Genomic DNA, 20,210 nt, shown 5'->3' with positions numbered 1-20,210 from the left:
GAGAGATTTGGGATGAGGGATTTGGGATGGGGGCTTTGGGATGAGTGATTTGGGATGAGGGATTTGGGATGGGGGCTTTGGGATGAGAGATTTGGGATGAGGGATTTGGGATGAGGGCTTTGGGATGCTCCTCTTCAGGCAGCACAGCCTCCCTCCCTGCAGTACACTCAGCACATGCTGGGCTTGGACCTGCCCCATCCCCAGTTCCTGAGGAAGGGGAGGAACTGGAAAACTGGGCTGGTGCTGCCCCAATCCAGCCCAAGGGGTTCAGGGATTTGGTTTCTTGGCCCTGAGCTCGTGTTGTGCTGGTCTGTGCAGGTCCTGCCTGTCCCAGTGTGAGCTCTGGAGGTTCTGACTGATCCTGTGCTGGATGCCAGTGGATGTTTGCAGGAGGAGAAGCATTTTAGTGTTTCCCCACCTAGGAAAGGCTCCTGTGTCCTTCCCGGGGGGGTCTGTGTGGGTGTTCAGGATGCAAGGCCAGAAGATTTTGTCTCCTGGTCTGAGGGGCTGGTCCAGCCCCCCAAAAGCCACAGAGCCTCAGCCAAAGGCAAAGGAGATTCTCCTTCACAGCGTGGAGCACACCGAGGGTGTCCCATGCTGCCAGCAGGATCCTGGTTCCCACAGCTGGCAGACAGCAGCAGGACTGGAGGGAACCATCCCCCGGGCATGGCACAGCTCCTCACGTTCCATGGGCCTCTTCCAACCCCTCCAACCCCCCAGGAAAACCAGCAGGCCCAAGGCTGGAGGCCTCCACAGCAGCCCTTGCTGGGACAAACCCCCTGCCAGCAGCCCCCCCATCCTTTTGTCCCTTGCACAGATGTGACGCTCAGAGATTATGCTGTAGATTAAGGTTTTACCAAATCCTGAAATGAGTGCAAATACCCAGAAGCTCACACGCAGTTAAATCTCTTCTGGATGCTCGGCTGGATGGTGGAAAAGGCTTTTCCCACCCTGTCCTCCCCACGTGCAGGAAGGACAGAGCCCAAATATTCACCCCAGCCTGTCTGCTGAGAGCCTGCAGGTAAGAGCAGTGGTGTTTTGGGGTGGAAGGATGGGAAGATGTGTTTTGTAATGGCTGAAACTCCGAGGGATCTGTATTTTCTGCTCTGTGATGTGCTGAAGGTCACTGCTGGGGCAGAGGGTGTGACACACGGCACCCCGGGTTGATGTACCTGTGTGCAGGGCGTGTCAGGGGAGGGATGTGCCAGCCCTGTCCGGGCACTGTGACCCCCAGCAGCTCACCCAATCATTTATTTCGGAAAAACCTCCAAAATCATTGAGTCCAACCACTGAACCGGGGGGCCGAAGCATCCAGAGCTCCCCGTGGACTCAGCCCTCAGGCAGAATCTCCTCCTGCGGCAGCGGGACCCCCGGCAGGGACAGTCACCCCCGGGCTGTGCCATCCCTGGCGACAGGGCCCTTCCAGCCCGGAGGGGCAGCTCACGGGCACAAAGGGACTTTTCCCACCCATTCCTTCAGCACATTCCTTTTGCCCGCCCCGCCGGTGGCAGCGGGGAGCTTTCCCGCAGCCGAAGCAGGGAGGGATGGCGCCTGTCCCCGATCAAAGGGGCCCTTGTCCCGCAGCGGGGACAGCGGCGCTGATGTGGCAGCGGCGGGGGAGGGATGAGCGGGGCTCCCCCGTGTGCCCCGGGAGCCTCGGCGGGGCCGGGCCGGGCCGTGACGTGGCAACTTCCGAGGTGATTCCGGCTGCACCTTCCCCGGAGAGCCAGCCCGCAGCTCCTGCTCGCCCCGCCGGCAGCTGCCCAGCGCCGGAGATGATGATTCGCAGGCAGCAGGGACGCGCAGGTACCCCGTGGGGCTGGGAGGGCTCTCCTTCCTTCCTTCTTCCTTCCTTCCATCCATCCATCCATCCTGCCTCCCCCGTGCTGGATCCCACGGGGTCTTGGCTCTGGCCAGGTCCCCCCGTGAGGTTCGGTGCTGGATCAGCACCGCGGGGCTGGGGCCGGACAGGGGAGGGCACAGGGGACACAAGGGCCAGGAGCAGCGTCCAAAGGCTCCCAGGACAAGGACAGGCAGGGCATTGCCTCATCCTACAAACCCCAGACGTCACCGAAATTAATCCTGTGCTGCGAGCCCGAGGGAGGGGACACCCACGGGATCATCCCGCTGCAGGAGCGGGCAGGAGCTGCGGGCTGGAGGGCAGGAGATGAGGGCAGATGATGAGAGATGTCACCCTCACCGTGCCACCCTCTGCCCGGTGCTCATCCCCCGTGTCCCCGTGCCAGGTGACCCCGCGGAGCCATGAACGCCTCTCTGGCCGGCAGCCAGCTGAGACAGCCCGAACCTCAGGACGTGGCCGCCTTCACTCCCGTCTCCATCGTCAAGAGTGTGACAAAGAAATCGGACGCTCTGCCCGTGATCTCGGCCATCGTGGTGGCGTTCGTGCTGCTGGCCGTGCTCATCGTCCTGGCCGTGCACTACGGGCCCCAGCTGCGCACCGTGCAGATCACGCTGTACCACGAGCCCATGCCCCAGCTCATGGACAGCGTGCTCCTCACCCACTGGAGACAGCTGGATTCCCACGGGAAGCTGCCGGGCCGGGATCTGCCCGGCGTGGACTCTGCTGGGGTGATCTGCCACTGCTCCTGCAGCCGTCACCTTCCCCTTGGGAGCGCTGAGCCCAATGTCATCGAGATCACCTACCTGTGACACGGCCCTGGGCCACCTGGGCACAAGGCACGTGGCCCTCGGGAAAGGCTGGGATGGGATGTTCCTGTATCCCGGGACTCGCCGCTGCCCACACACGGAGGCTGCACCTCCCCAGAGCCGTGTCTGGCCCCAGGAACACTCAGCCAGGAGGTTCAGGGTCCCTGCAGTGTCCCTGGAAGCTGCATCACCCCAGAGCTGTGTCTGGCCCCAGGAACGCTCAGCCAGGAGGTTCAGGACCCGTCAGTGGCCCCCAGAAGTCCAGCCCAGGGGTGCCACTGTCCCCAGGCAGGAGCTGGGTCCCAGCCCTGGCTCTGGGGCTGGTTCAGCCTACCTGGGACAGCTTTAGCATCTCTTCTGCCCTGGTTTTACCTGTCCCACATTGCCTGGGAGGGGCCAGCAGAGCTGCCTTGGTCCTTGCCCCAGCTGCAGAGCTCTGGGGCTGTGCTTGGCTCCCGGCATTAGCTGGAAGTTGCATCACCTGGAATTGTTTTCCGGTGAAGATGTTTCCACACTCGATGTGTCCTCGTGACACTGTTTCTATGGCACAGAGAAGCTTCCAGCCGCTCTTTGCCTCTCACCACAGCCCCTTTTCCCACGGTGGGGGGCTGGAACATCGTCCTGCCCCTGCCAGCCCCCCCAGCCCCTCGGGCAAACAGCCAGAGACGGGGGGAGAGGATGCAGCTCCTGGTTCTGTGTGGGGCGGTGCCAGGGACGGGGACAACGCGTCCTGTCCCCAGTGGAGTGGGTGAGAGAGGAGCGGTGACACAGCAGAGGCCAGAGAGGTGATAATGGCACAGCACAGCTGGCTGAACATCTGGAGGCGTTGGCACCAGAGGGGAAGCTCATGTGACTCTGGGCAGAGCCTGCAGCACCTCTGTGCAAAGGGACGGGGAGACCTGAGGTCACCCCCACTGTCACCTTCAATGTGTCACCTTTACTGTGTCACCCTCACTGTGTCCCCTCCCTGTCCCCATCCCTGGCTGCTGTCCCTAGGAGGGAGCGATGCTGGGGTTGCCATCTCTGTGGGCGGGTGCTGAGGTGGCACAGAGGGATCAGGGCAGGTGAAACCTGAGCTCTGCAGGCTCCTGGGGGTGTCAGAGCACGGTCCCTGTTCAGTCCTGGGGTCTCTGCTGCTGGAGATCTCTTCAGTCCCAGTTTCTCCTCCCATGGGGGACTGCAGGATCTGCAGTGCCTGGGGAGGGAGCAGCCTCTGAGATCCCCCAGGAGGATTTATTCTGCTGGACAGCCCCACAAGTCAGGATACAGCTCCCACCTCTCCCAGTCTGGAAAAGCCAGGTCTGCAGCTGCCCTCAGGTCCTGGCACAGATCCCTGTGGGCACAGCTGGACAAGAGATGGGCTTTACCTGTTCCTGCAGGTGCTGGAGGGATTCTCGACATGGCAGATGCTCCAGGATCCCTCCTCTCACTTTTCCAGCCCTTTTCTTGCTTTAAAGCTGGGTAGTGGTTGGACTTGCTGAAAACTTTTTGTCTCCACAACAAAGATAATTTATACTACTTTTTTGGAAGGGTTGTTTTCTGTTTTGAATTTGCTTCCATTTGTTTTCCAGGGCCGGTAGGGCATTATCAGCTCTCCCACACCCATGGCAGAGGAGATAAGGACTGTCATTTCCATTGAAAATTGTGGAGTCCTGCTCCCCTTTCCATGTCAAAGAGGCCTTTGTTTGCAACCTGCACATCCCTAACAGCACCCCTGAGGAGATAATCCCCTCTAGGGACTCGTCCTAATTAAGAAATCCTCTCTGGGAGGGTGGCAGGCCCTGGCACAGGGTGCCCAGAGCAGCTGGGGCTGCCCCTGGATCCCTGGCAGTGCCCAAGGCCGGGCTGGACAGAGCTGGAGCAGCCTGGGATGGTGGGAGGTGTCCCTGCCATGGCAGGGGGGGAATGGGATGGGCTTTAAGGTTCTTTCCAACCAAAACTATTCCATGAACTCTTTACATGACATCTGTGGGTTGTGGTCACCCCCACCAAGAGCTGGAGCTTGTGAGCATCACAAGATCTGTGCTGTGACACCCAGAGAGGCTGCACCCTCCTCTTGGGGACATCAGGCAGTGTCACCCACCCAGGCTGGGACAGCAGAGTCATCCCCAGCTTCTGTGGCTGTGTCATTCCTGCTCAGGAGTCCTGCTCAGTCCTGCTGCCCAGCACAAAGCCTTTAATTAGAGGAACAGGAGCTTTCCTGGCAGCTCCCTCTGAAGGACACCCACAGCAGGGAAACATCGTGTTTAGAGAGAAAAGATTAAAAACGTCTAAATATTAATAAAGAGCAAGACAAAATGGGTAATTATTGCTGGCACTTATTGATTTGCAGCCGCTGGGGACTCGTAAAGGTCTGATTTATGTCACAGTGTGCCGTGGCCCGGATCCATCACTTACCCTGTGCAGTGCAGGGAACCCAGCCCCAGTCGCTGTTCAGGTGTTTTGGGTTGTCAAACTGAAATCAAACCGAGCTGGCAGTGAAAGGTGCTGCTGCTGGGTGCCCCCATCCTGCCAGCAGCCCCGTCCACATTCTGCAAAGATCCAGCACTGAAGCCTTGGGGAGTTCTTCCATGTCTTTCATTTGCAAAGAGAAATTTAGATACAAGCTTTTGGAGCACAGGAAAGAAATTACTGTAAGACTTAGAATAGCAAATTAAATCATACAAGCAAGCGGCAATATGCTGCCAGCTTTCTCCTCCAGAAGGACATCAAGGGTTAGATCTCAACTCATTGCTTTCTCCCACACAATAAAACATCATTTTTACAGCTTCTCCTCATTTCTCTTTGGCCAGCTCTCCCTCTCTGTGCTCACAGAATTGGTTTTTATAAAACACGTCAGGGTCCTGAAGCAGCAGAGCCGTGCATGACATTACCATAACATTATTCCTCTCTATTCAAACATCCAGCCTGGCCCAATTTACTTCACTTATAACTTTCTTCCCCTCCTTAATACTAATCCTTTTATGAGCACGGAGCAACAATAACTCTCCTTATCGTCCCCTCTGTGCAGGGCAGCTCCTGGAGCCTGGCAGGCAGGAGCTGCTTTGCTCAAAACCAGTTTTTTTTTGCCTGGGGAAGCTTTCAGGAGCTGCTGCATCAATAATTAACACTGTCCTCATCAGGGATTGCCTGCACCCCCTTTTATTTCCCTCCTAATTCAGGTGTTGCCTTGCAGGAGGGGAGGCACCGTTAAAACCCCCCCAGAGAAAGGGTTGGGGGGGTACAGCGGGGTTTGGGGGGAGACTCTGCTTGTGATGCTGGAAAGTTGCTTAAAATCGTGTAAAACCCAGGGAAACACCCTAAAATCGTGTGAAACCCAGGGAAACACCCTGAAAGTGTGCAAAACCGGGGGAAACACCCTAAAATCGTGTAAAGTCCGGGAAAATCGCCCGGAAAGTGTGGAAAACCCTAAACCTGTGTAAAACCCAGGGAAACACCCTAAAATCATATAAAACCCAGGGAAACACCCAAAACCCGTGTGAAACCGAGGGGAACACCCGAAAGCCGTGCCAGACTGAGGGAGGCACCCAGAGTACCCGCGGGGGATGGAGGGGAAGCAGCTGCAGCATCCCCGGAGCCTCCCCGCGGGCTGGCGGGGGGACCGTGCGCGGGGGCAGCCGCTCCCCGGGGACACTTTGGGGGGCTCGGCACCCCCGGCCGCTCGGGCCAGGCGGGGACAGGCGGAGCGGAGCGCGGAGCAGCAGTGGGCTCTCGTGGTGGAGCGATCCAACTGCACAGAGCAGGCACCGGGAGCTCCGGGAAGGCACCGCTGGAGGAGCCCGGTGATGGTGATGGAGCGGGTGGCACAGGGATGTCACCTGCGGCCGGTGTCACCTGCCGGTTTTACGGAGATGAGCTCAGGGTGAGCCGGAGCACCCCAAGGGAAGGTTCCGTCACCTCTTGCAGGGTTCTGTGCCTGGTGTGAGAGGGGGAATCGCGTCCTTCCTCCTCCCCCCGGGAGCCTCGCAGGTCCCTGCAGGCAGCTGAGCACGGGGAAGGTTCTGGGCTGCCTTGTGCAGCTGCACCTCACACACCTCATGCTCAGGGAGGGATTTGCCGTCTGCTGAAAAGGCAGTGACACTCCTAGAGGAGCAATGGCTGTCTTTAAAGGGCTGGAAATTCAGAGAATCGCGGAATATCCACAGTTGGAAGGGACCCACAACAATGGTCCTGTCCAGCCCCTGGCCCTGCACAGACACCCCGGCAATCCCAGCCTGGCAGCGCTGTCCAAACCCTCCTGGAGCTCCGGCAGCCTCGGGCACTGGAGGGGCTTTAAGGTCTGCCTGGAGCCTCCTCTTGTCTGGGCAAACATCCCCAGCTCTCAGCCTGTCCTCATCAGAGAAAGTGGTTAGGTTTGAAAAAGCCTCTTCACTCTCCTTTCCAGCTGCCCTCCGCTCCCTGCTGTGCCATGGCACAGCTCCTGCTCCCAGGCTAACACTGTGGCAGCCCAAAATGACAAAGTTTGAAGATCTCCAGCTGCGCAGCGGAGCTCGAAATAACCTGGTGGTGCTGCTCTCTGCCAGGTGATGGACAGGGAGAGCGGTGCCTCCAGCACAGCTCGGCACCCCTGGGAGCTCAGGGTGTGCCCTGTCCTGCTCTGGAGCCTGGAGAGCAGCTGGAGCCGGGTTTGCATTCCTGGGAATGGCATTTCCAGCTGCTCTGGGCACTGACAGCCCCGGAGCTGAGGGAAGCACTGCACACAGTGAATGTATGAAAGGCTGTGGGGGTTGAGTGTAGCTGAGGCTCCTTCTGAGCTTTAAATGAAAGGGTTCAGGTGCAGGCTAAACCTTAGAGGAGGAATTTTGTGTTCATAAGCCACCACGGTGTCCACGGAGGTCCTGAAGCACGTCGGGAGCCAGCTGGGGTGTGAACAGGAAACAGGAGGAGACACGTTTTGTTTTTAGCACCAGATCTCATTTCCCTGCCTGTGCTTCTGGCAAGTCCCAGCTCGACCCCATTTTTCTTTTCTATTTTCTTGCAGCGTTACTTTGTCCATCTCCCTCCACGGCACTGATTTGCAGCTCAGCCATGCTTTTGCAGCATCCTCCTGCCAGCTGGGAATATTCTGATGGCTGGGGGTCACAGGCCTGGTCTGTAGGGATTTCTTCCTGAAGAACCATAAATAATTCATGCAGGAGCTCCTCCAGCTCCTCCTGGGCAGGCCAGACCTGTCACCAGTGCTGGGATCTGTACAGCCAGGCTGGGAACAGTGCTCAGTGACTGTGACTTCTCCCAGCCTTTCCCTGAGCAAACCGATGCTCAAAATCCCACCTGGTCCCTGTCTTTGGGGAGAAAAACGAGTGGTTTGGAGGTTTGGAATCCTCCCAGCTGAGGGGTGGGGATGGCAGCAAGTGGGGTCTGGAGTCAGGGGGATTCACCTCCTGTGGTGTCAGTGATGGGTTAAACATGGGGCCCTGGGGGAGGCTGGTTTGTTGTGCTGTTGGACTGGGAGGTGACAGGAGAAGGAGCTCCAGGCTCCTCAGGGAACCCCCTGAAGGTATCACCTCAGGGGGTATCACTGATTTCCTTTCCCTTGCGATGTTCCAGCGTGGTTCTTCTGTTCCACTCCATTCCTGAAAAGGAAAAGCATTACACAAACTGGGAGCTGGAGGGATAAGAGTCCCAGCAGAAGGAAGTGCCCTTCCCACCTCCCCTCCCAAAACTGGGCATGGGCTGGGAGACATCCGCTTCTCCAGCCGGAGCTCCGCGGGCAGTGGGAGCGAGCGGGATCATCCCTCCGGGAGATGATTCCAGGAGGAAGCGCGAGCACAAAGCAGGGAAATGACCTGGCAAAGGTCACCTGGAGCTGGGGCTGAGCCCAGGAATAGCAGCAAGGCTCTGGCCCTTTCTCCTGCCGGGCTGAGGGGGCTTTGGCTTTGCTGCTCTTTGGGGCATCAAAATTCACCGTGACAAAGAAAAGTGATGAGAGCAGGGATGCAGGAGCCTCACCTGGGAAAACCAGAGCAGTGAGGGGAGCTGGGAGGGATGGGAATAGGTTGGGGGGACAAGGGGTGCCCGTCAAGGCTGCAAAGCAGGAGGAGAGGGCGAGGTGGGTGCAGGATGATGAAGGCTGCTGGAGGCTGCCTGGAAGGTGTGGGGACACAGAGATGAAGTGGCTGGTGAGGCTCCAACCAGACCTTGAGGATGCTCTAACAGCCAAGGGAAAATCCCACATGACCTTCCCTGTCCTGAATGCCTTCAGTCACCTCGAGACTGAAGCAAACCCAGCCTGGGGTCTGGGGGCTCTGCAGGCTCAGGAGGAATCCATGGAACACCTTCAGGCTGTGGTCCCTGTGTGTGCACAGCTGGCCAGCTGTGGTGATACTGCTGCAGCAGCTGGGCAGCCTGACTGTGGGGGCTCAGGGCTGAAATAAGGCCAAGAAGGGATTTGATGGGGCAGGAGTGACGCCAGGGAAATCAGTGCAGAGCCAAGCTGGGATGGAGCACGTGCCGAGACAGGGAGCAGCCAGGACAGACGGATGGAGGGATGGGGAGAGGCCTGAACGGACACAGGTCGTGTCTGCCAGCGCCTCCCTCCTGCCCTCGCACCCTCCTGGCTCTGGGTGATGTGGCCACACTCCTGCTGATTCATCAGCTCATTTTGGTGTGTCCAGCTGGAAATGGTGACATCATCCATCACCTTTGTGCTGGGAAAGGTGACCCGCGCAGAGCACGGAGCAGGGATTGCACTGGAATTTAGGCAAAATAAGAATGTGCCAAAGTCTGAGATGTAAAAGCGTGGGGAACAAGGCTTTGGGTCAGGGCAGGAGCAGAAGTCCGTCACCTCTTCCCGAAGCACGAGAGGTTTGTGATGGGTCAGGGACTGCAGGAATCCCACCTTCTGGGCAGGTGACAGCGGTGACGGTGCCCCCAGGCCGGGATCGGGGGACACTTCCACACCCTCTCGCAGCTGGGCCGCCGCACCCCGCCCCGGCATTGTACCGGCCCGGTCCTCCCTTTTCCTGTAGGTGGGGTTTCCATAGGATCCCGGCCGCTCCATCCCCAGCCCGGCCAGCCGGCCGGGGGCTGCTCCGGGCACGGTCCCTCCGCTCCGGGCTGTCCCGGCCCGGGGGGCTCCCGGTGATGGCAGCGCTGGGAGCAGCCACCAGCCCCGCTCCTCATTTCCCCTCCTTTCCAAGCTCTGGCTGGAGCCCGCGGCGCTCGGAGATGGGAGAGGATGGCGAGGCGCTGCGGTGGCCCTGAGGGCTCTCCGGGGATGCGGTGGCCGGCGGGACAGCCCATGGCAGCGCGGCGGGGCCGCGGGGGCTCTGCCGGCAGCGTGCTGGGGCTGAGCCGCTCGGCGCTGCAGCTGCCGGCGCTCTGGTGGTGGTACCTGTTCCTGAGCGCCGATGCCCAGGAGGTGGCCACGTTCACGGTGCAGTACCGGGTGCTGGAGGAGGTGCCCCCGGGGACCGTCATAGGGAGCCTGGCCGAGCACTTCGAGGGCGGCGAGAGCGGCGAGGCGGCCGAGACCTTCCAGCTGATGGAGACCCCCGGGAGGTTCCCGCTGCGTGTGGGCAGGGGGGACGGGATGCTGAGCACGGCCGGGCGCGTGGACAGGGAGCAGCTGTGCCGCCACGCTGATCCCTGCTGGGTGTCCTTCGACGTGCTGGCAGCTCAGAACCCGGCCCTGATCCACGTGGAGGTTCAGGTGGTGGACATCAACGACAACGCGCCACGCTTCCCCACACCCGAGCTGGAGCTGGAGATCTCGGAGAGCGCGTCCCTGCGGACTCGGATCCCGCTGGATCGAGCCCTGGATGCTGATGCCGGCCCCAATGCCCACTGCTCCTACACCCTCTCCCCCAGCGAGCACTTTGCTCTGGAGGTCGTCTCCGGCTCCGACGGGACGAGGCATGCGGAGCTTGTCGTGGTTAAGGAGGTGGACCGGGAGCTGCACTCCTCCTTCGACCTCGTGTTGACGGCCACAGATCATGGGGAGCCACCAAAATCAGGTACTGCTTTGATTAAAGTCATTGTCCTCGACTCCAATGACAACAGCCCCGTGTTTGCAGAGAGCTCCCTGACGGTGGAGGTTCGGGAGGACGCCCAGCCCGGGACCCTCCTGGTGACGGTCACGGCCACTGACCCCGACCAGGGTCCCAACGGGGAGATCGAGTACAGCCTGAGCAGGCACGCGCCCCCCGAGGTGCTCAGCACCTTCAGCATCGACACCCGCACGGGCAGCATCCTCCTGAGGCTCCCTCTGGACTACGAGGAGACCCACGCCTACGAACTGGACGTGCAGGCGCGGGACCTGGGCGCCAACCCCATCCCGGCGCACTGCAAGGTCCTGGTCAAGGTCCTGGACGTCAATGACAACGCTCCTGATGTCCACGTCACCTGGGCCGCGCGGGTGCCCGTGCTGTCTGAGGCCCTCCCCAAGGACAGCTTTGTGGCCCTGGTGACAGCCAGCGACCCCGACTCGGGAAGCAATGGGCAGGTGCTCTGCTCCCTCAGCCAGGGGTACGAGCACTTCAGGCTGAAGAGGACCAACAGCCACAGCTTCGCGCTGCTGACCAACGCCTCGCTGGACCGCGAGCGGCGCGCCGAGTACAACCTGACACTGGTGGTGAGGGACATGGGGGACCTGTCCCTGGCAGTGCTGAAACACCTCACCATCTGCATCAGCGATGTCAACGACAACGCCCCGGCCTTCGAGAAGGCCGCCTACGAGGCTGCTGTTGCTGAGAACAGTGAAGCCCCTGCCTTCCTGCTCACTGTCCGTGCCACCGACCCCGACCTGGGCTTCAATGGGAAAGTCACCTACAGGATCCTGGACCCCTCTGCTTTGGGGCTGGTCTCAGTTGACCCCGTCACTGGGGATGTTTTTGCCCTCCAAGCTTTTGATTACGAGCAGGTGAGGAGCCTGGAGTTCTTGGTGACAGCGGAGGATGGAGGGCATCCCAAGCTGGCATCCAACATCTCCATCAGGCTGGCTGTGCTCGACCGGAATGACAACGCACCCATCATCACCACGCCAGCGCTGGTGGGAGGGGTGGCCACGCTCTCTGTCCTGGTCAATGTGGACACTGGGTGCTGCTGGGTGGTCCCTGGGAACGGGAGCACCCAAGGGGCTGCGGCAGTGACCAATTCCACACTCGTGTCGTGCCCTGGCAGCCCCTTCCTCTTCACCATCATAGCCAGGGATGTGGACTCTGGTGTCAATGGGGCTCTCCGGTATGAGCTGCTGGGTGGGGATGATAGCGGGCTCTTCATCCTGGACCCCCTCCTGGGGCAGGTGTCCCTCAACACCAGCAATGCCAGCAGCCTGGCCGGCAGCCAGCGGGAGCTGCTGGTCCGGGTGAGCGACCAGGGGGACACCCCCCTGCACACCCTGGCCCGGCTCCGCTTGCTTTTCCGGCATCACGGGGCCTTCTCCAAGATGTCAGCACGGGATCCCGGCTGGCCGAGCCTGTCCGTGGTGCTCGTGATCTGCCTGGCCGCTCTGCTGGGCGCCTGCCTGCTGCTGCTGGCCCTGACCCTGTCCCTGCGCAAGAAGGACAAGAAGGACGGCATGGCCTACAACTGCCGGGAGGCCGAGGACGCTCGCAGGCAGCAGCAGCTCAAGAAGCCGCACAGGCAGATCCAGAAGGCCGACATCCACCTGGTGCCGCTGCTCCGCGGCCGCCCCCGGGAGCCTGAGCCCCCCCGGCCCCACCAGCAGGAGCAGCCTGGCACGGCCGCCCCCGCCACCCCACCGGCTCCCCTCCACCTCACCCCCACTCTCTACAGGACCCTGAGAAATCAGAGGACACCCAAAGACTCGGAGGAGCAGCAGGGCGCCTTCGAGCTGCCCATCCTGCAGCGCCGGCCCTGCCAGCCCCACAGACCCAAACACGCAGGGAAGGAGGCTGCGAGCCCCACTGAGGCACCTCTGCTGAAGCCACCCACGGGAGAGCCCCAGGTGCCCCCCGAGCAGCCCCAGCCCCACCAGCAGATCCTCAGGAGCCTGGTCCGGCTGTCGCTGGTGGCCCTGGCGGAGCAGAGCCCGACCGGGGAGTTTGCCATGGAGTCGCCCCCAGTGCAGGTAGGAGCTGCTCCGGCCATTCCCAGAGCGTGGACACTCCCAGTCCTTCCTTGCCTGGGCCTTGCCCACCCTGGGGTGGTGGGAATGTGTGACCTGATGGTCTTTGCTTGGTCCCTTCCCCTGGGCTGGGGCAGTGATGCCTCAGTAGCCTGGGTGGGATGAACATGTCACCCCAGCAGGACGCGTGGGAGCGGGGCTGTCGCAGGGACAAGGGGACAATCCCATAACAGCAGGAACAGCAGGAGGGTGGAGGGGAAGCTCAAGGCCCAGGTGGGCTGGCCAGGGCTTGTTTTTCCCCCGGTGTGGGGATGCTGAGCCATCTGCAGCAGGAGGAAACGCTATAAAAAGGCCGGGGGGCTCGGAGGGACGTCCTGGCAGGAAGCAGCTTGAGTGGCCAGCCCGGGGCTCAACAGGCTTTTCCTGCCTTGCAGCAAATCTCCCAGCTGCTCTCCCTGCTGCACCAGGGCCAGTTCCAGCCCAAAACAAACTACAGGGGAAACAAGTACACAGCCAAGAACGGCAGCAGGTAAGGCTGGCTCCCAGCACTTCCCTTCCCCACGCCCCCTTCCCCTGCTCCAGCCCCACCAATCCTAAACTTCCGAGGGCAGGAGACACCACGGCAGAGACACACAAGGAAAAGCCTCATCCCCCCAAGATTGGAGGTTCTCCCTTCAGGGCCTGGTTGTACTCCTCTGGTCCTGGCTCCCAGCTGCTCTTTGCTTCCTTCCTGGGGCACCTTTGGCAGTCCCTCCATACTCACCTGAGCTCCTCCACGGCCATGAACCATCCCTTGCCAAGACCTCTGATGGTTCTGGGTGCTCAGGAGCACAGAGGGGCCCAGCTCTGGAGGCAGCAGCACAAGGATGAGTGTTCCCATGGCTCTGGGCATTTTCTTGGTGCCTGTCAACATGAGTTTGGGACACCTGACCCTGCCAGGGGTTAGATGGCTGAGGACCTGCAGCAGGGCTGGACACACTGAGATATCCCAGCTGTGTGCCAAAGATATCCCCAAACTTCAGGGTGTTCCCATTAAATTGTGCTGTGTGTCCTGGGTGCACACTCCTGAGTATTCATCACTGCCTTGCCACATCCCCTGTCCCCACCTGGCCAGGCTATGGGCAGCCACAGCTTTCTTCATCTTTCTCACCTGCAGCTGCAGAGGGTGGAGAAGGAGGGAGAGCAGCTCTGGCTTTCTGGGGTGCTCCTTACCTGGTCCTGCAGGAGGGAAGCTCCTCTGCATTCATGGGGAGGAGCCAGCAGGCCCCTGTTTGCTCAGGATATGCCCCTGGATCCCTGGAATTGTTCCAGACCAGGTTGGATGGGGCTTGGAGCAACCTGAGATTGTGGAGGGTGTCTCTGCCCACGGCAGGGGGTGGAATGAGATGGGCTTTAAGGTCCCTCCCAACCCTCCCGTGGTTCTAAGATCTTTCTGCAGAAGGATAAAAACCCTTCCAGGCAAGAAATGGGGATCAAACCCCCAAAACTCATTAACTGATGGACACTGAAAATGCCTTCGCTTCTGAGAGCGATGCATGGGTGCCCACAGCCCCTCTCTGGGGCATTCTGGGGACACCGAGACACCACCAAGGGCTCCTTGGGGCTGTGCTGGGGGCTGGAGTGACCTGGGTGTTGTGACCCCGGCAGGGCTGCGGGGCTGGACACGGGGCTGGACACGGGGCTGGACACTGGGCTGGACACCGACTGCCTGAGCACCAAGGACAGCGGGCACGGCGAGAGCGAGGCCGGGGACCGCGACTGCGACAGCGCCTTCGAGCTCTCCGTGCAGCAGCTCGTGGGAGAGGAGCTGGAGACCCTCCTGGAGCCACAGGCAGGTGAGGTGACCTCGCTGCTGGGACAGGGTGGGGTTGGGGGTCTCCAGCAGTGGGATCTCCCCAGGAAAGCCACATTCACCCCCCCAGGAGGTGCAGCTGTCCTGCACAGCCCGGGCACATCGCACCTCCAGGGGAGGCTCTGGGTTTGGTCTGGACCCTCCCGGGCTTTTGGTACCAAGGGACTTGCTGAGAGCTTCATGTTGGATTTTTCCACGTGTTTATGGGTGCTCTTCCCTCCCATGGACGTGTCTGCTGTGGTTTAGGGTTCAGTGATGAGCTCGGTCTCTGTTGTTGCTGAGGGATGAGTTTCACATTGCAGCTGCTGAGCTGCTTCCCACGCTGGCCTGAGCCCTCCCTTCACGCTCTCCTGGTCCTTGCAGAGTGAGAAAGGTGGACACTTGTCCTTGTCAAACCCCCCAAGATGTTACCTACCCTCAGAGCCCCGTCAGGTTCCTCTCTCCTCTTCGTGTCCTGTGACCAACCTGCTGCTAATTTTATCTTTTTTGAGACAAGTGACCAGAACTGTGCACTGGGGGTCTGAGGAGCTTTTCTGGTTTGTTCCTCATTCCTGTCCTGCCCAACGCTGAGCCCTGTTTGTTCTGACTCCCCAGTCCCTCCTCTGCGTGGAGGGAGAGCCATAAGCACATGACAGGTCATTGTTCCCTGGGACAAGTCGGTGACACTGAAATTCACCAGCCACCTTTAGCTCATGGCACTCAGCATTATCAGGTCCTTCAGCAACCCTCTGCTTTTGGGTGTTTTAGTGGAGTCAACACCAACATTGTCCCCTTTCCATGTCTTTTATCACTGTGTTGAGCAGTGGGACTCTGCTAATGACCTCCCTTGGTGAGGAAGATTAATTATTCCTAGCCTCACTTCCCAGCTTTTAACACATATTAGTCCCTATGGATCCTGGCTGTAAATTCAGACACGGCTCAGGTCCCCTGCAAATCTGGCTGCTGCTGTTCCACCAGCTCAGGTGACCTCTGCCTTCACAGAATTGAATTCTGGAAGTGCTTGGGTTGAAAGGGACCTTAAAAATCATCCCATCCTACTCCTGCCATGGCAAGGACGTCTCCCACCATCCCAGGCTGCTCCAAGCCCCATCCAGCCTGGCCTTGGGCACTGCCAGGGATCCAGGGGCAGCCACAGCTGCTCTGGGCACCCTGTGCCAGGGCCTGTCCACCCTGCCAGGGAACAATTCCTGCCCAATATCCCATCCAACTCTGCCCTCTGGCAGTGGAAGCCATTCCCTGTGTCCTGTCCCTCCAGCCCTTGTCCAAAGTCATTCAGGGCTCTCCATCCAGCCCTTCCAAATTTCCAGAAGACAATTCCTTGTGTGATAATGTCAGGGGGTTCCTCTGGGAGCAGCAGCTCCATGGCTCTCTCTGCTGAGCCTTGCACAGAAGGATTTCTCTGAATCTGCCTGGGCTGGATTCACCTTCACGCGCTTAAAAACTCCTGTCACCATTTCCACCTCCCCCCGCTCTGATCCCGCATTCATTTGGAGCAGTAGTTAATGAACAGCAGCTAATAAACCAGGCAATTTCATATCTGAGTTCCTCTGGCACTCCGGGGTGAATACCATCTGGGCCTGACATTTTCTACATGTTCCTTTTATTGATTTGTTCTAAAAATCTCCTCTCCTGGCATTTCAATTTGAAAGAGTTGGGCTGACTCATGTCCTGTAGCAGAAATTTCATTGTGGAGCCTCTGTGCTCCTCCACAGAAGAGAAACTCATTGAGCTTTGCTGCTGGGGTGGTTTGAATTCCAGAGCTGGGCATTTTTGGTGCTCTTCCTTAGGGACAGCACCTTCTGCTTCCCCACCTTTGCCTCCCTGCTCTTTTATTCCGGTAAGGAGCAAACGAAGGAAAGGCTGAGACCTAAAAGTTTCCTTGGATTCCAAGGTCCTGCAGCCAGGAGCAGGGAGCAGAGGGGAGCCCAGCTCCATCCCAGGTGATCTGACACACCCTGATCCCAGAAAAGGGACCTCTGGATCCAGTCCTGCCCACACAACAATGGAAAATCTGGGCTATGGTGAGGCTGATCCATGAAGTGCCATCTCCTGTAGTTCTTGGATCTGATAGGACAAAAATCCCTTTGTCTGAAGTCCTGGAATTCCATAGGATCATTAGGGCTGGAAAAGCCCTCTCAGCCCATTGTTCCCCCAGCACTGCCGTGTCCAGCACTGACCCATCCCCAGGGCCACATCCCCATTCCCGGGATGATGATCCCATTGCTTCCCTGGGCAGCCTGCTCCGTGCCAGCAGGGAATGCTGAGGCTGCGTGGATTCCTGCTGGAATGCCCGAAGAGACTGCTCTCTTCCAGGCCTTCCAAACCCTCCCCAGGAGCCCAGACCTGCCAAACCTTCCCCAGGAGCCCAGACCTGCCAAACCCTCCCCAGGAGCACAGACCTGCCAAACCCTCCCCAGGAGCCCAGACCTTCCCGCAAAGGCGGCCGAGCGCAGCCGCCGGAGCTGCCGGGCTCCTTCCTCCTCTCCCAAACACAAACAGAGCTGTGGACTTGCATCCTGAGAGGGAGGAAGGAAGCACTGCTGGTGCTCAGGAGCATCCTAACAGCTGGCTGAGGCTTGGCTGGGCCTTTGTGCTGTTCCCAGCGGGGGGACTGCAATCCCAGGCAGCTCTGGGATTGTTGATGCTGCGGGATGAACTCCCAGCACCGTCTGTTAGCTCTGATCCCCCAGCACAGCACTCCCAGCAGCAGATGAGAGATAGAACTTTATGGATGATAAAAACAACCCCTGCTCCCCAAACACCATTAAAACAAGGCAGTAAAGAGTTATTGGTCAAATTAAACATCCCTAATTATGAGGTTTTCATGGCCACGGGACTGTCAGCCCAGCTCTCCCTGCAGAGAGCAGACCGCTTGAGCCCTGCTCCAGAGCTGAGCAGCCAAATATTCAGGGAATGAAGTGGCTTCTTGCAGACTGAGGAGGAGAAACCTGCATGTTTTACAGCAAAACCCGCAGCACACTGGGGTGGTGTCTCCAGGAACGGGCACTGTGACTCAAATACCGAGGTTGCAGAAGGAAGCCCTGCATGTGAAGCAACACACAAGGAATTTTGGGGCTCCAGCTGAAACAAAAATCTAAGGGATGTAGCTGCCCTTCTCTCCTTGCCAGGCTGGAGTCCCTGCTCTCAACCCCAGCCCATCCCAGGGGGTTCTCTGGAGAACAAGGAGCGATTGCAGGCTGGGGAAGGAGCCTTGTATCAGCCACTGGCTGCAGACCCCATGCAGAACCCAGCTGTGGCAGGGTGCTCATCACCCTCTGGAACCTGCAGGATAAGAGCACTGGAATGGGGACCCTCCTTTCAGATGCCACTTTTTAATCAGCACCACAAAATTATTACCACAGTGACACCAGCCTTTGCCACCCTGGGACTGCTGGGCTTTGTTACCAGCGAGGTTTTGCTGCTCCCAAGACCTTTCCTAAACCGGGTGGTTGCTCTGAACCCCCCTGAGGTTCTGGGATGTGCTTTGGGAAGGAACAATGAGGGGCTGGAATGCAGCCTCTGTGCACCACAGCACGGACTCTTGTTTACCAGCCACCTCAAAAAACAAGAATCCCTGCTCCCCTTCCTGCTGTCTGACGAGGAAGCTATTCCAGGCTCTCCCTGCTATGGGGTCCTTCCTTTATTTTCCAGGAGATGTTTATTCATGGACAGCTATAATCACTTCTTCTCTTGCCAACGCTATTTTAAGCATAAAGATTTCCTCTGCTGGCGCTTATCTCCTCAGCAAAACGACAGGTTGCAGTCAGATCCCTGGAGAGCTCCTTGCTTCCTCAGGAGCAGCAACCCCCGGCTCTTGGGGTCTCCATTGTGTCAGCCCGGATCGCTCCTGGTTTCATCTCCCCAGTTTTCCCTGCCGGTGTCGTTTCAGCTCCCTCTCCCACAGATGGATAATCAGATTTGTGTGTAATTCCCCTAATCAGAGCCAGTAACAATCCACGCTGGCTGTGCCTCCCTGCCAGCAGGGAATGCCTTGACCAATCCTCTGTGCGATTCCAGTTGCCCATTTTGGGCCACAATCAAATTAGTGGTGCACTAACGAGCCTGCCCCAGCCCCCAGCCCAGGCTCCCCCTGCTCCTCAGCTGTTTCCAATCGAGGAACAACTACTTTAGTGCTCAATTGTTCGGTCCCAGGCTCCAACCATCCAGCCGTGCATTTTATAATCCACAATTTCATTCTGGTATTATTGTTTTCACAAGGACTCATTTCTTTTCGGTCTCAATCTGCCTCCTTAGCAGCAAATTCCCACCCTGGAGTGACCCTGAAGGGAAGTCCACTATCTTTGTGTCCAACACTTCCCCCTGGAAAGCTTTTCATTGTCTGCTCCCCTTCAGCCAGTCCTAAAGCCTCCCTCTCTCAGGCTTTGCTAACAATTTAGTGAAGTGCCAATTGAGACTGCAACAAATGAGAATGCACAGCGATTCTAATGGTTATTATATTAAAAACAAAACAAAACCCCCAATAGTTTCAAACCAGTTCTAGTTTGTTTGGCTTTTTTTAGCTGCTGCTTTGCACGGCGTCGCCGGTGATGCATTTACACTCGTTCCTCTCGGCCGATTTTAGATATTTTCACTTATCAATATTGTTATTAATTTATTTTCCCCCCTGTTCTGTGCTGTCCCTCCCCAGAGCTGGCCCTCAGGAGGCTGACAGCTGCAGACCCAGCGTGGGTGGCCCGGCTGTCGCTGCCCCTCACCAGCAGCTACAAGGACAACGTCTTCTCGCCCGACTCGCCGCGCTGCCTCGAGGATGAGGATGCTGCGAGGCAGGAGAAACCCAGGACCTTTGAGACCTTTGGCAAAGGCTCTGGAGCTGACGCCGGTGGCAGCGGGACGAGGCTGGCCAGCACCTTCCTGTCGGAGATGAGCACCCTGTTTGAGCTGATCCTGTCCCAGAAGGCGCAGGAGCACGGCCAGACGGGCGCGGGGCTGCTGCGGCAGCTGTCGGCCCGTGGCCATGGCCTGGGGGATGCTGCTCCAGGGCTGTAGCTGGGGGAGAACAGGAAAGAGGTTTGGGGTGGGCTTGGCACTGTAGGAGCCATGCCTAGACAGGTTTATTTCTTCCTTTGCCTCGCCCGTGGGATTTCTCCATGACTGATTTCTCCTGTTTCACCTGCCCATCCTCACCCTCCTCCTCTGCCAGCCTCCCGTCCCACCCAGCAGCAGGAGGGCCCTTTCCTCCCAGGACAGGACAAGGGGGCTGAGAACAACCACAGCACAGGGAGATATGTGATCACAGGCTGTGGAAATACCTGTCACGGACACTGCTGCAGCTGGGCTCCAGGGTTTCAGTAATTTAAATAAAACCAATCTTTTTCTAACACTACCCTCTCTGTCAGCAGCGTAGCTGACATTAAAGATGTGCAGAAAGCCTGAAGTGGCAGCTGGGGAAGGGGAGATGTGCCTGTTGTCTCCCACAGGTCCTTCCAGCTTCTGTGGTTCTGCCACTGGGAACTTGGCATTTTGTAAAAGCCCCCAAAATCAGCACTGGCATCTCTCCTATGGCTGCTTCAAGTGCCCACAGCTTCCTTCTCCAGAAGGACTGGATGTGGTACGCAGTGCTCTGGGCTGAGTGACAAGGTGGGGATCAATCACAGGCTGGACTTGGTGATCTCAGAGGTCTTTTCCAACCTTAACTATTCCATT

The 20,210-nt window shown here is 58.7% G+C and overlaps 2 protein-coding genes across 2 annotated transcripts; both read left to right on the top strand.

Annotated features, from left to right (window-relative positions):
- The first annotated feature begins 1,554 nt into the window (after positions 1-1,554).
- SMIM33 (small integral membrane protein 33) lies at positions 1,555-3,616 on the top strand. The gene is made up of 2 exons (XM_058848804.1): positions 1,555-1,806; positions 2,247-3,616. The coding sequence occupies exon 2, from the start codon at positions 2,263-2,265 to the stop codon at positions 2,668-2,670; it is 408 nt and encodes a 135-aa protein (XP_058704787.1). The 5' UTR covers positions 1,555-1,806; positions 2,247-2,262; the 3' UTR covers positions 2,671-3,616.
- A 6,036-nt stretch (positions 3,617-9,652) lies between these two features.
- PCDH12 (protocadherin 12) lies at positions 9,653-19,907 on the top strand. The gene is made up of 4 exons (XM_058849006.1): positions 9,653-12,697; positions 13,129-13,223; positions 14,342-14,529; positions 19,195-19,907. Exons 1-4 carry the CDS (start codon positions 9,845-9,847, stop codon positions 19,551-19,553), a joined length of 3,495 nt encoding a protein of 1,164 aa, XP_058704989.1. The 5' UTR covers positions 9,653-9,844; the 3' UTR covers positions 19,554-19,907.
- Positions 19,908-20,210: the final 303 nt, after the last annotated feature.

The sequence above is a fragment of the Poecile atricapillus genome, chromosome 13, assembly GCF_030490865.1.
Source record: "Poecile atricapillus isolate bPoeAtr1 chromosome 13, bPoeAtr1.hap1, whole genome shotgun sequence".
Classification (NCBI taxonomy): Eukaryota; Metazoa; Chordata; class Aves; order Passeriformes; family Paridae; genus Poecile; species Poecile atricapillus.
This window is presented reverse-complemented; position numbering and strand designations above follow the sequence as displayed.

Excerpts from the sequence above, each read along its gene's own strand:
- SMIM33 (XM_058848804.1), top strand. The coding sequence starts at position 2,263 with ATGAACGCCTCTCTGGCCGGCAGCCAGCTGAGACAGCCCGAACCTCAG.
- PCDH12 (XM_058849006.1), top strand. The coding sequence starts at position 9,845 with ATGGCGAGGCGCTGCGGTGGCCCTGAGGGCTCTCCGGGGATGCGGTGG. Across the intron at positions 12,698-13,128 it reads TGGAGTCGCCCCCAGTGCAG|CAAATCTCCCAGCTGCTCTC; the intron begins GTAGGAGCTGCT and ends CCTGCCTTGCAG. Across the intron at positions 14,530-19,194 it reads CCTCCTGGAGCCACAGGCAG|AGCTGGCCCTCAGGAGGCTG; the intron begins GTGAGGTGACCT and ends GTCCCTCCCCAG.